The sequence below is a fragment of the Parasteatoda tepidariorum genome, chromosome 1 (genome assembly GCF_982258835.1).
Source record: "Parasteatoda tepidariorum strain Cologne lab strain chromosome 1, Ptep-v5.0, whole genome shotgun sequence".
NCBI lineage: Eukaryota > Metazoa > Arthropoda > Arachnida > Araneae > Theridiidae > Parasteatoda > Parasteatoda tepidariorum.
The window spans coordinates 49,886,742-49,903,984 of record NC_141755.1 but is presented as its reverse complement, the minus strand read 5'-3'; the positions used below and the strand labels follow the sequence as shown (position 1 = coordinate 49,903,984).

Sequence of the window (17,243 nt, the reverse complement as noted above, 5' to 3'; positions counted from 1 at the left end):
TTTACTTTAATCAATGTTAGCCTAATCACATATCTAATCAATGTTTGTCCAAAGTGTAACTATTTAGTTTTTATTTTGAGCTGAATTGAGGTGAATTAAGTAAATCAAACTATTATTACCCCCATCTACAAATAAACTGCTAAATAAATAGAATGCTTAACAGCTTTATCTTTTCACAATGATTGAGATGTTTCCTGCTGGTGCGTAATACGTGACTGTCCCCTCGAAAAAGTAAATGATACAGTTTTTATAGATTATTTAATAAAAATATTGATTATTTAATAAAACTTTCATTGGAGACTACATCTTTAAAATTCACGCTGTTAAATTTTATGGCAAATCGGATAAAATTTGAAGAAATTAAATATCATTAAAAAGTCAGATGTTTAAAATTCAATTTCTCAGGAACTATTTGACCGATTTTGCTTAAAGTTTGTATTTTGCTATGTAAGTTATATTCTTTAAAATGACGGAAAAATTTTTGCGAGGAATTATGTTTGGATAAGCGAATTTTAAAATTACGAACGAATACGAAATACGTAAAAAGTAAAATTAACGTCAAGGGGTCCAAATTTTGGAGTGCTCTCCTGTTTTAACTATTGTGACCATATTTTCCAGATTGCGGCTATTCCCTATATTTCGGGGGTCAGAAACCCGAATCCGTCAAAACAAGGTATGTCTATTCAGAAAAAAAGTAAATTTTTGTATCTGATAACTTAAAATATAGTCTACACTAATAAATTAGCGCATTTGAGGTCACCCCCTCAAACCATAAAGAATGAGTCCTAGAACGTGAAGATCCGATCATTAGATCAAAAGTTATTCAGGGTTTCTGATTTTTATTTTGGATTTATTTAGGAAAAAAAACTTTTTCGGTAAATACTGTTTACATATTTTTAACCGTTAAGATTTCTCTTATTCATCACAGAGCATATAACGACCTTTTTAATCTATACTTAGAAAAACAAATACAATATAATAATTATTTTAGAAGAAAAAGAGAAGTTTTAGAAATCTAACTACATCATCTAAATAGATAGAAATTCTACCACAACATCTATCGCTAGGCTATGAAAATAATTATTTTAATTTAATAATAATTTACACACTGCAGTAAAATTAAATAATTAATTGAAATACAACTTGATTAGAAACTTTATAAATTACTTCACAAAATTCATTTTTTTTTAAAAAAAAATAGATTTTTAATTATAGAATTTTCGGGCTATTAACTTTAACTAGGAATTGAATTAAAGCCATACTTAATTCCCAACATCCGTCGAGATTAAAATAATTTAAATTGTCTCAAATGTAATTCTTGCTTAGCCACTCACCTACAAACGTTCCTTTCTTAAAAGATTTCACGCTGTTTTGAATATGCAAATAAACCCACAGAATATGTCGTTCTTAGTTCTCGAACGAAGAAAGCGTTTTAATTCGATCAGAACATTGAATTAAGAATCTGCCGCGATTCGTATAAATTAATTCAATTTCTCGTCGAAATCTTATTTTCTCGTTTTATACGAGATTCTGGCTGTTGCCATTTGCGTGGAAATTTTCTGAAAATATTATTCATTCAAACACGCATTTGACAAGCATGTTTCTTGAACCCGACTGACATTCATTATTTTGGGTTTGAATTAATCATGCAATAATTATCATCGCAGATTAATTATCCTGCACGCGAGACTCTAGTAGCAGGCAAAGCTTTACCAACTATTGAGCGTATCTTATTTGCCGTATCGGAGTTTATAATCATTAATTAAATCAGAATTTTGATGTATTAATTATATTATAGTTTAATTCTTTGCATTTGGGGAATTTATATCTGATTTTATGTAGAGAAAAATGGATTTTTATTGATACTTATTTATTCAAGTAGAAAATTTACTTTTATTAAGAATTTTTGACGAAACTGTAGTATTATTTACAAAGGAAAACAGTAGGAATTATATTATATTTTAGTATTAGTGGGTTTCTTTGTTTGAACAGAATTTTTGTTTCAACTATTAATTAAAGTCATAAATAATTTTGCTTTAAGATGCCTGATCATTAGCTTGGTACCTGTTAAAGGTTGGCGAAAATTATCCATGTCAGCCGGTTATTTTTTTGTTCTTGGTAGATTTTAAATTTTATATCATTTAATTGAATTGAAACAACACTAATGAAAGGAAACGCATGGAAACACATAAAACAGAGCCTTCAAAAGTTGAATTCTTTGAAGTATTTTATTAACAAGTTCAAGTTTAGTAGTAAGTGTCTCTCTTTTTAATATTTTTGAACACTGCGATCAATTTGGCGTCGTAAGTTTTTCCTGATTTCCAAATAACAGATAAGTAGTTATCATAAGTTTAACTAATAGCGCTAATTAATGGCATCTCATTTTAAGTTTAAATTAATATTTAAATGAGGAGATTAAATCTCATAATTCACTAAGTGTTTACTAAATATGTAGTTGATAGAAACTATGAAACAGCTGAAAAAAAAATTTGATAACTTTTCTGCGACATAAATTTAACTCAACTTATTTCATTATATTTAAATTAAAACTCCTGTCAACGGTATATTTCGCAGATTGAATTTTTGTTCTCAAATTTGGTTTGGAATTTTTTTTCTGCTAGCTACGTAACAAACTAGCTTAAATACCTTTTAAAAACAGCTTACTTAAGAATATCGATATTGGAAAAGATTAATCAAGTGTGTGAGAAGTTGAGAAATCCATTAAAGGACTATAAAAATCTCCTTTTAAAGGATAATTAGCATTTTCTTTGTCATCTAAAACTCTATCGATCATGGACAGAAACTGGAACCCAACTTCTTGGCGCTGTTCGACAGTAAATCTTGCGGATTTTAGTTAAAGAGACCAAGGCTTAGAAAACGAGATTTTCAGTTAAGGATGCGTAGATAAGATATAAAATTTGCTATATCTTTGTTGTTGGTCGACGAAAAAAATAAACATTTAATTCTCCGATACTATATGGCTAGACTTTTGATTTTAAAAGTTCGGTAAAATAACTGCAGTAGTCTCCCCATTCAATTAACCGTAAAATTTACAGTGAAGAACATTTTTTATCTTTATGGTTTTGTAACCGTTTATAACAAGTATGGTTATAACCATGAATAAAACCATGAATACAAAACTATATGGTTTTTAACCAATTCCAACTAGCGTAAAAATGCTAGCCTTTTTTGTATGAAGCAGTCTTATGAAGCTGCTATCCATGAGCGAATGAGAGGATCGTATTCTAACAGTCCAGTTTCACAAATTGAGGAGTGTAGAACGCTGGAAACTCTTCATGTGGAGAATGGAGAAAATATCGGTGTGTCAACGCTGGGATACGAACCCCTATTCTGTCGGTTCTGTCGGTTATAATACTGACAGAATAGCCCTTAGAGTTGTAATATGTAGTATCTGCAAAAAAACTAAGTGGCTTTATTAGACAGTTCTATTTGGTGCGATAAAATTCTGGTTGCTTAAATGTGTTAGATGAAAGCAGTCAATAAACGGTTTTTTTCTCAGTTAACAATTTAAACATCATATTAGGTACGAACCTATTTAATTCTAGTATACTAACCTATCTAATGCTAATGTATCAACCTATCTAATGCTAGTATACTTACCGATCTAATGCTAGTATACTAACTTATCAAATGCTAGTATACTAACCTAATCTAATGCTAGTATACTAACCTATCTAATGCTACTTTACTAATCTATCTACTGCTAGCATACCTACCTACATAATGCTAGTATACTAACCTATCCAATGCTAGCATACTAACCTATTTAATGCTAGTATACTAAGCCTGCACTCATAAGCGATGATAAAGTTTTCATGACGATTTTATCAATAATACATTATACAAATCATAATTATGTGTTACATAAATAAATTCATTTTGCCATTTTGAAATATCCCTTTATATTCCAGAATAAAATTTCATTTTCTTTCAACATTATTTATGTTGTCCTGACTTTAATAATTATATTTATAAATATAATAATGTTTTTAAATCCACTCTCTTTTTTTATTTTATTTTATTATCCACAGTTTTTATTCCCTATTCGATTGAAAAAAAAGCAGCATTTAGTTTGTAAATTTTCTTTGGTTTTTATCATTTTCATCATTGCATAGCTAATTGATATCTGTATATCATAATGAATTCTAAGTTTTCAATTATTTTTTCTATTTGTATGCCCTATCTATAAACTACAAAAGACCAGGCGCGATTTTAAATAATCCGCATTTTCCACTATCAAAGACAGGAACAATGTATTTTATTTCCTTTATTCAATTTTTTAAGGAAACGTGAAAACTCAAGTCTATTCGTATGCAAATCATTAGAATTCTTTTTACGTAAGAACCGTTTTCAAAATAGCATGCATTTCACTTCAGTTGAAGGAATTAGTTTTAGATAAATGAGTTTTATTTTCGCATACCACCTTCACTTTCATTTTGCATTGTTTTACTTTCCAATTGAAACTGAAATGCAAACAAAAAATATAATTTACTTTGAAATGCCTCCACAGGGACTTTAAATCTTTTGCTCCTTTTTGTCCTAAATGGCATATTTTATTCCGTCCCCTTTTTGGATAATTGCCATAAATTAAATCATCGGTTCTTTCAAGCGCAATTGGTTATTAATCAAATCATTCTATTTCTTACAATCTATTAATTGAAATAAATACTATTTCATAGTTTACTTTCAATGTGTTTACTGGAGAAATAACTGTTTGAAAAATGGATTTGATCATTAATTAAACTGTTATACTTTTTTTTAGGTACAACTTTTGAAGGAGGCTTTGAAAGTAAGTTTTATGATATGTTTTCATTGTAATTTGTGGATCGAAGATGATTATGATTACTTATTTAAATATATTGTGACAATTAAAGCTAAAGAGATAACCTGAAATTAAATTGAATTTTCAGAATTTATTGAAGAAGAAATTTAAAAAAAAGTCGACATTTGTGTAACTTTTATAAGTTTGTACTGTTGAAATAAATTCATTTGTTCGTTAAATTAAATTCATTTGTTTGTTAATTTAAATTAATCCAATATTTGAATTGATGACTCTAAATATGTATCATATTAATTTTTAGATTTAAGTAGTTATAGAATTTTAAAAAAATTTTTCCGTGAGATTAACACTTTGAAACTGGTAGCTGGATTGCTGGGGCGAAACCGTAAAATTTAGAAGCAAATCTGTAAACTCAAAGTTTCTTTTTTTTTAAAATCAAACAAGAGTAAGTTTATTCCGTAAAAACTACGACGGAAACACTTAGTCTGAATGGTTTTTAACGATACAAAAGTAAGTTTTTTTTGTAAAAGCTGCAAAGTAAATAAGTGGCTACAACGGATTTTTCCTCTATGGGAACAAGTCTTCTTTATAAAAGATACAAAGTAAATATGTATCGCACTAATTATGGATACTTTATGTCAGAACTGTAGTTGTGCTAACCGGGAGAAAGATTCGCATCTGGTAGTCATCGCTGAAATTCAAACCTGGGTCCCCTCATATGGTAGTCTCCTGAGACAACGCGGCTCTTGAGTTGAACATGAAAGCATTTTTTCAGAATTCAAAAACACGGTAAATAATGCCTAGTATTTGAAAATTTATTTTAAAATTAACTGGCTGGAAATTTGGCACCAAATAAAACGCTTTATACCAGGGAAAATTTTTCAGCACAATAGCAGTCTCTCGTCGAAATTAACTCTCCGAATGTTAATCATCTTCTTACGTTGAAAGTACAGCATTTGTTAATTTGTCGATTTTAGCAACAGTTTATTTTTTAATTGACTGATATACTTCTTATCTTTTTAGAGACTTCGAGATGAACGTAAAGGGATTATTAGCATACACAAGCAGGTAAATTTTAAAATTTGTTGTTAAACTAAAGAATAAATGATTAAAGCGAAGTTATGTCAGAAACTGAATATTTGTTTAAGAAAGTTAAAGAAGTAAAAGTAATAGAGAATCAAAAGAATAAACGTTAAGAAACTATTATTGGTATTTTTGGTCAAATGCAAAACTTAAAAATTTTATTAACATAATTAAAAAATAGCTAAATAAAATTTGATATTTAAAAAAAGTTTAATTTTAAAATTGGTAATTCTCGAAGAATATTCCACTGATTTTGTTTTAACTTTTGTTTTATAAGTTAAAGTGATACCTTTATTAACATATTTAAAACTGAAATTATTTTAAATCTTAAATTTTTTTGCTAATGAGGAATCTGTGTTACAATATCATATTGTATTGTAAAAATGACTTATTTTGATTTCGTCAAAGTGATTTAATCTATTTTTGAAACACTAAAAAAAAAGTCTTGCCTAATTTTTTTTGTTCGATTCTTAATTAAAACTTTTAATAAAATACATACTCGAAGAAATTTTTCTGAAAAAAAATCCCTAGTGATTTTTTTTCGAGAATCGGATTTAATACTTCGGTTGTTTTCAGTTACATTAAATATTTTTAATTATTTTCCAAAACATTAAGTTTGATTTTTTTAGATCTGTTCGTAAATAAGTATTTTAATCAAATTTTAATATTTACTTAATTATAGATACAGTTTTAATTGCTGATTTAGTTTTTACTTATTATTATTACTTTTGTTTTATATTAAAAAAAAATCCCTAAAAAATTTGCATTTTGCTTTAAAAAATGCTTCCCCCTCAATTATTTAAACACATTCCATTTTAATCAAATTATTTTACGCTGCTTGCAAGGAAGAAAAAACTGCTTTTGAAAATTACTTCTGGAAAAACTTTTAACCAGATTAAATTTTTTCGCTACAAGCAAAGAAAACATCCTATTAATTCAGTTTTCTTCGTTTCTTTTAGCTTAAAGGTCAGTGGAACAATGTGGAGCAAAGACTGCAAGATTTGGCTTTAAAGGTAATGAATCAAAGACAAAAAATTACATTGTTTTTCATTACTTCTTTAAAAATTATAAAAAAAGATAAAATGATAAACAAAATTATAAATTTTTTTTATCAGATTGAAGGAGAAAATATTTTTAATATATTTCTTTTCATATTTTTTAACATTGTAATAATCGAGTTAGAAACAGAAAAGAGGTTTTTGAAAGTCATTTATAATTAAATGATTTTAAAATATACATTTTGCCTTTTTTATGCGCATAGACAAATTATTTATTTATTTAGAATTAAGAGCTTACACAAAATGTAATGTTTCGTATATAGCGTTTTCGCAAACAATCAACCTGGTTAGCCCTGTCAAAAAAGCTATGTTCTATATCAGTAGTATAAAGCGTGAACTAGTAATGTCAGTTTGATGAGCAAAAAATTGTGTTAATATCCAGAAAATATTGTAACACGGAGATAAAATAAGATTAAGGACAAGATAATAACAAAGAAAACCGAAAATCAGACTTTAAAGAAATCGACGTAAAATTGTTTTCCTCAAATTATTTTTAAAACACAAATTTCTTTTTATAATATTCTCTCAAAAGAATTAAAAACATAGCTTTGTTTAAGCTTTATTTATTTACTTTTTAACATTGAATATATTTGAATTGGATAATCTTTAACGAATGAGTAAAACGTTAAACAAAACGTTAAACGTGAACCGTGTTAGCCGAGTGGTTAGAGAACCCCGATGGTCCTGAATCCTGAGTGATCGGGATTCGATCCTCGACTAACTAAATTGATGAATGTTCTCAATTTAATGAGTTGAGTTAGTATTTAGTTAGCTTTCTCAATTCTAAAATGATAAAGTGGCCTCCCGGATGAGTGGTGCTGCCATCTATCCGTTGGGTTCCGACCCAAAAGGTACTTTCATCTTTGTGGTGCTCTCATGTCAACTGAAAGACGCACCTTCCTGACTTAATTTGAAAAAAGACTAATGGTTGGTGTGCTTGTCTTGCCCAAATGTCATTAGAAACTACAACGTATACGCTAAACACGCATAATACATTAAGCAAATTAGTTTCAAATTAATAAAAAAAACTGACGAAATAAAAAAAATTCTAATTACACCTATGAAGAAGAAATTTAGAAGGAAATAGGAGAATGAGAGAATAGTAAACAAAATCCACTCCAAATACTATAATGGTAACCCGGTATAGATCATGTAGCTGGCACAGCATATTCTGTTTTCATTTACTATTACGATAAACGAAAACTGAAAATATTTCTGCAACATTTAATAGGTACTTAACTATACTACAACACTTAATGAATTATTTAGCTAATAATACTACATATTAGAGAAAAGGGTTCTAAGAATGTAACAAATAATCTAACATAAAAGTTATAAATGAATTGTGTAAAGGAATTATGTTACATATAATGTTACATGCAAATTATGTTACAAAATAGTTGTAAATAAATTATGTAAAGGAGTTAGTTACGTAGCAAATGTTAGAGAATAATTAAAATTAAACTATGTAAAAAAGTTCTGCTGAAAATACTCTTACATCATAGTTGTAAATTAGCTATGTAAAGAGTTTATGTGGAAAAAATCGTACACAGTAGAAATAAATAAATAATTGTTATGCAACAAATAATCTTATATAATAGCAATACATTAACTGTGTAAAAAATTTTGCTAATGGAAATAATATTGAAATTAATTGAGTGTTGGTGAACTTCTCACCTAGTAGTATGCAAACATGTTCTGTAATCATTTTGAAAAGTACTATTTTTTAAATCTTAAATGCCATTATCTTCCTCATTTACTAATTATTATTAGTAATAAATTCAAAAGTTACAAATTCAAAAGCAATTAAATTCAAAAGGAATAAATTCAAAAGTTAAAAACGTTTGGGCAATATTTACACTCACTCATTTTTTCGTTTATACATTTTAAAAACTGTAAACTTTGCTTTATTATTTTGAATATTTTTTAAAAAAAATATTAGCCAACAATTATAATATCATTTCTTTCTCCATTTGACGTTATTTCTTGATTAAAATTTCTAGGATACTCTGTATGTGGCGCAATAATAAAAGTATCAATTTTAACTATTATTCAACAGTAGAAATTTAAAGAAATACACGATATATATATACATATATTATCATTTCTCAGTCTCGGGTAATGGCCACGTCATCGTCTTCCTCTGATGAAGAGTCTGGTCGACCGGCCCCACCAAATTCCCGTTACAAGACAATACCATCTATGGAGCCCACTCACCACGATTCTGAACTGGATGAGATACTCATAGATATTCCCACCATTCCAGCCGGATCTATACTGAATCCTGAAAACGGGGCAGATTTCAGGATACCAGACACCCCACCTCCTCTGCCACCCAATCATCCCAAACTCTCCGATTCTGGAATCAGCAGCAATTCAGCACTCGATTCAGAGCTGGATGCCAACGACTGGCACTATCCGGATGTCCCAGGAATTAGAATGGAAAAACGGCACAGTAGCGTGCGTGTCAGGTTCTCGGAAGGGACAGCATGCAGGAGATCCCGGTCTAGTGGAGGAGTAACTGGTAATCGTATTTAGCTTTGTATTGCAAATGATTTAAGTCTATGCTAAAATTCTGTATTTAAATAAAATACTATTCTAAATAAATACTTTACGTATAACTAACTATTATACGTAACAGAAATTATTTAAAGTATGGTAAATTTTTTAACCCTTAAATCATTGCCTAAGACTACGCAACAAAATGAATAATAACTAAATGCCAGTATCCGGTATACGCTTGGCCAGTATTTCCAAAACTGATGGTTTTCCTAGTCTATCTTAATCGAATATTAAAGCATCGAATAAATATTAAAATACCGATGATTAATATCAAATCGGATCAAATATTTCAGACATTCATCAAGCTGTCTTTGCTATTGTTGACATCCTCGTTATTTATTTTGATAATTGTTTGTTTAAATTGGTTAATTTTACGTTATTTGCAAAATGTTCGATACCATCCATAAAATAAAATAATTTTTATCTTCAACGTTAGTTTTAGATTCAAATGTTGAATCATTTTTAAAGCTATACTTGAATTTGCACATCAGATCATTTAAAAGCTTTTAATAAGTTTAAAACTATATAGATAGTAAAACGTTTTGACTTCCTCTAGATTTGACTTCTAACTAGAAAAATAATAGTGGAAAATTTGAATTAAAGCTGGAATTTTAACGAATGTAAAAATATAAAATTCTCAGGGAATTAATGTTACTTCGAATTTTTCACGTTCTAGTAAAAAAGAATCCACCTTAATACGTTACCAATAAGAGAAAGAACAAGAGCAAAAAATTAAAAATATCCTGATTTATTATTATTTTTTAAATACCTCACGTTTGATTTCGTATTTTAAAACAATTATTATAATACAAAATACCAATTCTCGATATTAATGGCTAATTATTTCTATGCTATTTGGAAAGCACTATCCTATATAGATTTCCTATATAGCATTTAGCGAAACGACAACTTATAGAACATTTAGATATTGAAGACAGTATTTCTCCATTAGTATTTAAATTATGCCTGCCCCTTTTAGAATACAAGTGTAAATATAAGTTTCAATTATTTTGCATTTATTTCAAAAGCCAGGTAAATATTTGTTGATTCAATAACTAGGAATACTTGTTTAATAATTGGCATACACCTGGAACCTTATTAACGAATGATTTAATGTCAACAAATATTTACTCTCTGTCATTTACAAGATGTTTTAGCATTTACTTCAGAACAGTATTCTAAACATCTAATGGTAACTATTAGTTAAATCAGAGAATGATAACGATTGACTAAATGCGACTGGTTTATGTAAATTATGAAGAAATTGTAAATGAGTTTTCAGAAAATGTTAAAAGTAGAGCATTTATATTGATTTCATAGAACGAGATTTTAAAAATTTAATTTTTTACTAAAGAAAATAATAGGTTCAAGTATTTATTTTATGACGTCTGGATATTGTAATCATTCTATAATTAATTAGTAAAATTTCTGTTAGAAATGTTAACGCAAATGTTATAATAATTAATTGCTTCGGGAAACTGGGAAAATTTGGCAAAGGTAAGAGAGTCATGGTTTCATATAGCTATTACAAATCTGGCAAAATTTCCATACTTGTAAAGAGATTTCAATGAATTTCGATAATTAAACCAAACTTTACGGCACTTAAATTATTTTTTTGGTAGTTTTACCTATCGTGATAAATGGTTTATCATTAATAATGATTTTAAAAATTATAATTCTTATTTGCCATGTATTAAGTGGTAGTGGTAGTTATCCCCAGGGGTTAGATGAGCTCTAAACCAGATCTTTGAAATTGTGCAAATGTTCCATTAACTTTGAGGACACTATTGATGTTTTTAGAAATCGATCCTCGACAGTAATGTTTAGGTGATACAGGATGCACTCCGGCAGGGGATGTTGCAGTTTGAGCATGATGGAAAAGTTTACACACTTAGTAAAAAGACAAAACTTGAAAGATTTAACATGAAAACGAATAAAACTGTTTCGACTGCTCTGATTTTAAAGTACAAAACTAAACAAATTTAACAGAAAAAATGATTCTCACGCTTTCTCTAAAGAATCACGTCGAAAAAATTACGAAAATATTCTTCAGAATTGTTATTCTTTTATTTGGAAACTTTAACATCTTAATGTCTATGCCTTTTACCAAGTATCTTTCAATCTTCCATGGATAATTTAAAAGGGCAGTTTCTTTGAATGGTTAGTAGGAGTAAAGTGACAATTAATTATTCATCTTTATCTTTGTAATATATTTCTCAATTGTGACAGAGAGAAAAGATCAGCATAAATGAATCTTCCAAGTGTTTAAGCTACAGTGCTTATTTTACATATCGTTTATGGAGGTATGTTTGTCTACTGTAAGAACTCCCCCCGTCACTAAGTCTGAGGCCGTCTGCTGCTATGGAAACAAGAATAGCGCATTTCATGGAGGGTAGCTTCTCTTCACTCTAAAGTTAACACAGTACATCGAAGAAAAAGATTCCCTTTTTCTCGACGACCCGTGCCAAAACCTGTCCTGAACAATGACCCCACACCCCTGCTTGAAATAGTTGTACCTCGTTACCATAGTCACCGCCACGGGTCCAGATGAATGGCTAGAGCAGTTCTTACTTTAGAGTAACATATAGTGGGATTTATTTATTCTATTCTATAGTGGGATTTATTATTCGATTACATCATATCCAGAATGTGTTAACTACAACAATGTGCGGAACAGCAGTACCGCACATTGTTGTAATTAAAGCTGCCAAAATTTCTGAGACCTCCATGGTAAAAAGGTATTTTTTTTCCGCCAAACAATCCGAAGTGTAGAGATGACGGGTTTAATATCTTTGTTCTGTCTTTCATAATTTAGTGGTATCTATTGACTAAAGTGGTGTAATATTTAGTGGTATTATTTGACAAGAAACAAGCCATTTTTTGTACATAAAAAAACATAAAAAAGAACAGTTATTTAGGAGCTCCCTGTATGCTTCTTACGGAATAACATAACACATGTTATACTAAGTTTAATACTGTAAGTGCATGTAACTAAATTTGTTTTATCTCATTTAGAAATACCTCCAGGCACAGTGATATTGCAGCCAGGTCAGAACCGAATCAAATGCGTGGACATCTTAGGTGTACAAAACATTCCTCCACCCCTGCCTCAGCGACCCGCAACCCCAAAGAGCCAAAAGAAATCAACCAAGAAGCGTTCGTCCTCTTCTTCTAGAGACAGAAGCAAAGAGAGAGGAAAATCTTTCTTGCCTAGAGCTCTGTCGGGAAACGAGAAATCAAGAAACAACAGTCACAGCACTGGAAATCTTACAACAGTTGCCAACAATCACACTATCTCTTCAGTAAAGTACCCAGGGAGCAACAAACTATGGAACAAACAGCACCAAACTCAATTACAGGCCAGACCAGCTTCCCAACTTGGAAGCAGTATAGATGGCATGATTCATCGGGAGATCGCTAGAGCTATAAGGGATAGACATGCCTTGTTTGATCCTTAAATTATAGAGTTAATTCACACATATAGAGTTAATCTCAGTTCTTGTTTGTGACAGGAACAAAATGTTCCCAAAGAGGGTCGCACAGATGGCTCCAATAATAGGAAACTTTACAAAGAATGTAATCATGGTATTGTGTTCCGATTATTGACGAATGTCACAAAAATGACTGATGATTAAAAACAAAACAAAACTGAATGGAATAAAAATGTACGATTTCATGCGTCTTGCTGTAATTTTTGTGAATAACTTGTGTGAATAAACTAACGCTTTGTTCGCACGAAGATTCAAAATTAATTGCAACATTCGTTAAAAAGATGACATAAACTGAACAAAAAATGACGGTAACTGAACAAAAAGTATTGCTAACTGAGAAAAGTATTGCTAACTGCTTTGAAAGCATTGCTAACTGTGAAAATCATAGCTAACTGCTTTGAAAGCATTGCTTACTGAGCAAATGCTTTCAAAGTTGAGGGCAAAACTAACAGACCCCGGAGCAAATAATTTTGTTCGACATGCAGACGTCTTTGCCAGCTACATGATAGGTCTAGTTGTCAGCAGCACCATCTGTTTTTAGACTTTGCAACTAATTTTTAAATATGGAGAAAAAAAAATACCAATTCTTCAAACAGAACGAAGTGAAATATATGTTTCTATTTCATTCAGTTTTTCTTAAATTTTTTTTCAAATCGTCGGTTCTTTCTGAGACATCCTGTAAGAACATCTTTCAGTTTAAACTGGAAGCAAAGAAATATTTTGTGGTGGTATTAAGTACAATGCAAGAAAGTTTGATTGTGTCTATGCAGTTTTTTCATCATCCAAAAGATGTTGTTTAGACCCAAAGGTGCCTTTAAAGAAATAAAATAATTATGCAGGTTAATATGTTGATGAAAGGAAATGCATTTCGGTTCATTCAAAACAATTAAACATATTTATAAAAACTGCATGAAGATGAATTCTAGATAAAAAGTTTCAATTTGAAGAATTTTTTTTGCAAACGATCAATTTTAATTAAATGGTGTTGGTTTGATTCTCCTAAAGAAAGACATTTTCTCAAAAGAACTCTTTGCTGTTATAACAATCTCGTGTACAATTACTTTAAATTCCAACAACTCTTGGAAACAGATAAAAAATGAATCTAGAAAAAGAATCAACCTGAGAATGTTTCCAAAATAGAGTCTCAATTTCTTATTCAATAAAGAGCTGTTGAAGATACTTATCAAAAACGTAAAAAAATTGGTGTAAAATTACAATGTAAATTTTTTTTTTGATTTTTAACAAAACAAAGATATTATATGCATTGCTTCATACATATGCATAGAATGTTCTGTAATGGTTGTTTTTAATATATATATATTAGAATTGTTGCAAAACTGATATAAAAAAACTTTGATAATTAGGAAAAAAACATTTAAGGAAAAAAAATCATAATTTAAAACAGTTGGTTTGAGGATGTGGTTTCTTGTGAAACGCGAAAGCAAGACTAATAGTCTAGTTTTTAATGATTTTATTACCTCCTTTTCCCTCCTCTACTTCAACCACTAATCAGAGTTCGAATGCCTTAAATAATATTTTTTATCCAATTTTCTGTCCTTTTCTATTTTTATAAGAAGGTTCTATAAATATGCATTATAGGTGGGTATTACGAAACACCCTGAATATAGCAATACCTTGTACATAAATTTTGGGAGAGAAACAATCTACTATTTTAAAAAGGTTACATATCAGAGCTACTAGTGCTGATATCTTAGCTTTCCATCAAAATAATTATAAAATTAAAATATAAAAAGAGTTAATAAAAAATATTTGACAGATATTCAAATCACCGTAACCTTAATTTATCTGCTCTTTTAACTAACTTTTTTTATTATTGATCCAAACATTTCAGTAAACAAACAATCAATAGTTGGTTTTAGCATACAATTGGTTTTAGTAAACAAACAATCAAATGTTCATATATATAAATTTTTGTTCATTTTAGTGAAATCCCCAGAATGCCATTTTCCTTGGGTTGCTTTGATGATATGTCTTTATAATTTGTTGATATTTTTATAGCATCAAGTAATAAAAAACTTTATGTTTTACCTATTTATTTACCATTACGATTTTACATAGGATATATATTTTTTACAATAAGAATATCTATGAAAATATTCGAACTTAATGAATGTGTATATTATAAATGGGAAAATGTTATGAAAGCGAATAGTTTCAAATAATTTTGTTATAATAAATCAATACTTTTTGTTTTTAATTTATGACTTTTCATTTTATTTAAATTTATAAATGTTATTTATAATAAGCTAATATATTCTTAATCTTTATAAAATTGTTGATTAAAGGCGATAATTTACTTTTCAAATCCAGAAAATGTGGTAGCTAAAAGTGCCTTTAACTTAGCAAGAAAAGAGCAATTTAGTGCCTTTTATAGAAAATTAACCTGAGTTTGGAATTCAGTGTAATGATGGCTTAAAAAATTTAATTTTTGTCAACAAAAATGTTTTAAAATTCCTTACATTGTCATTTTGTTTGGTTTCAAAATAATTGTAAAATGTTTTACGAAAATAAAATGTGATTTACTCAATGCATTGTTTTCTTCGTTATTGTTTAAAAATATTACGTAATTAAAAAAGTGTTGAGTATCATTAGATAACCAAAATCATAAAGTTAATTCAGATCTTGAAACTACTAAAGTAGGATAATTATTTTTATTTAAAAAATAATTTTAGTACAGCATTATATTGAACTAAAAGCATATTAGTCCAAAGCAAGCGTTTTTAGAATTAAATTAAAGGAAATAACTAAAGGATTTACAAACAGATAGCTTCATAATTTCCATTAAAAATAACAAAAGTAAACGTTTAACATCTATTCTTACTAGTTTTTAAACTTTAACCGTATCGTCTCGTTGAACTCAGTTGGGTGAGAAATTCTATTTTGCCACACTTAGAAAAAATTTGCTTCGCTTTTACACATTTTCTAGCATTATAATGAAAACGTTTAATGTAAATCTACGAAGAAATGCATGAAGAATTTTCACTCTCATGTTAGAGCATGTAAAAAGGCGACCAGTTAATTTTTATCGATGCGCGTAGTCTAAACAGTTTTAGCGCCATGCTACGGCAAATATCTTAACTATCAGTTAAATTGATACAGTAATGAGTAAATCGTTTTCCCTTATTATGTTTGATTGAATCGATAAAGTTCATCATAATCGTTTGGTTATTTGTTTTATTTTAGTTCTATGAAATGCTTAGATGCTTCGTTAAAGTTATCGTTTGTTAATAAAGAAAAAATTCCTTTTGCTGAGTAGATTCCTATTTAATTTAATTATTTCAGTATCTCACCACTTTTTTATTCTTTTTAAATTTATTTCAATGTTGATTACAATACGTATTAACATAGATGACATGCACAATTAATCCTTTTAACCTTATAGAAGAATAAATGTGGTAAAGCCTTGGTAATGTAAATATTTTTTATATTCTCTGTTTATAGTAGAATTTTTTATATAATAGACTTGAATAAAAAAATATGACAGAAATATTTTTAACGTAACTAACTAAAATGTAAAATAAAACTTTTGGAGTTGATTAAAAAATTTTATGTTTCAACATAAATGCTAAATTTGAAGAAAAAAATTGAAGCATTGAAATGAATTCTTGCAATCCAATCTTAAATCCATAATTTTCATTGAAATGAAGCTTAAAAATTCAAAATAATGAATCACTGAGAATTATTATTCATCCCTGCAACAATTATAAACGTACAGACATAAATACGTTTGAGAGTGATCAGAGTGGTTGTGAAAAACTGATTTATGTCAGAGACACTACGTAATAAATTTTTCACAACCACTCTGATTCAACTAACCATCTCCGTTAAGGTCTGGTTTCTTAGGACAAGCGCCTTATCTGGGCGTCAGCGGGACGTCAACGTCCCGCTTACGCCAACAAAATACTGGTTTGTTAGCTCAAAGCCTGGTTTCTTAGAACTAGCGCCTTATCTGGGCGTCAGCGGAAAGTTGACGTAGAGCTGACGCCAAAAAAATACTTTTTTGTTAGCTCAGCGTGAGCAGTCGGTGCAACGCAGACATTATCTCTCCTTGCGCATGCGTTAATAACGTAAACAAATATTTATTTTGAATTTGTATTGATTTTTTTTTTGTCGACCAGTGTTTTAGAGAACAAATAATGACTTTGTCCAAGAAAAAACACATTATAGCTGAGCTAAATGAAGAGTGCTATGTTTAATGAAGAAGCTATGTTTAGTGTCAAAATCAAA

The 17,243-nt window shown here is 29.1% G+C and overlaps 1 protein-coding gene across 1 annotated transcript in view; it reads left to right on the top strand.

Annotated features, from left to right (window-relative positions):
- LOC107449023 (uncharacterized) overlaps window positions 1-15,543 on the top strand; it is a 116,118-nt gene extending 100,575 nt beyond the window's left edge. The window contains exons 10-14 of the mRNA XM_016064418.4: window positions 4,784-4,810; window positions 5,825-5,869; window positions 6,844-6,897; window positions 9,055-9,466; window positions 12,520-15,543. Of these exons, the coding sequence (XP_015919904.1) occupies window positions 4,784-4,810; window positions 5,825-5,869; window positions 6,844-6,897; window positions 9,055-9,466; window positions 12,520-12,962 (981 nt within the window). The 3' untranslated portion in view covers window positions 12,963-15,543. The remainder of the gene's footprint in view (window positions 1-4,783; window positions 4,811-5,824; window positions 5,870-6,843; window positions 6,898-9,054; window positions 9,467-12,519) is intronic.
- Window positions 15,544-17,243: the final 1,700 nt, after the last annotated feature.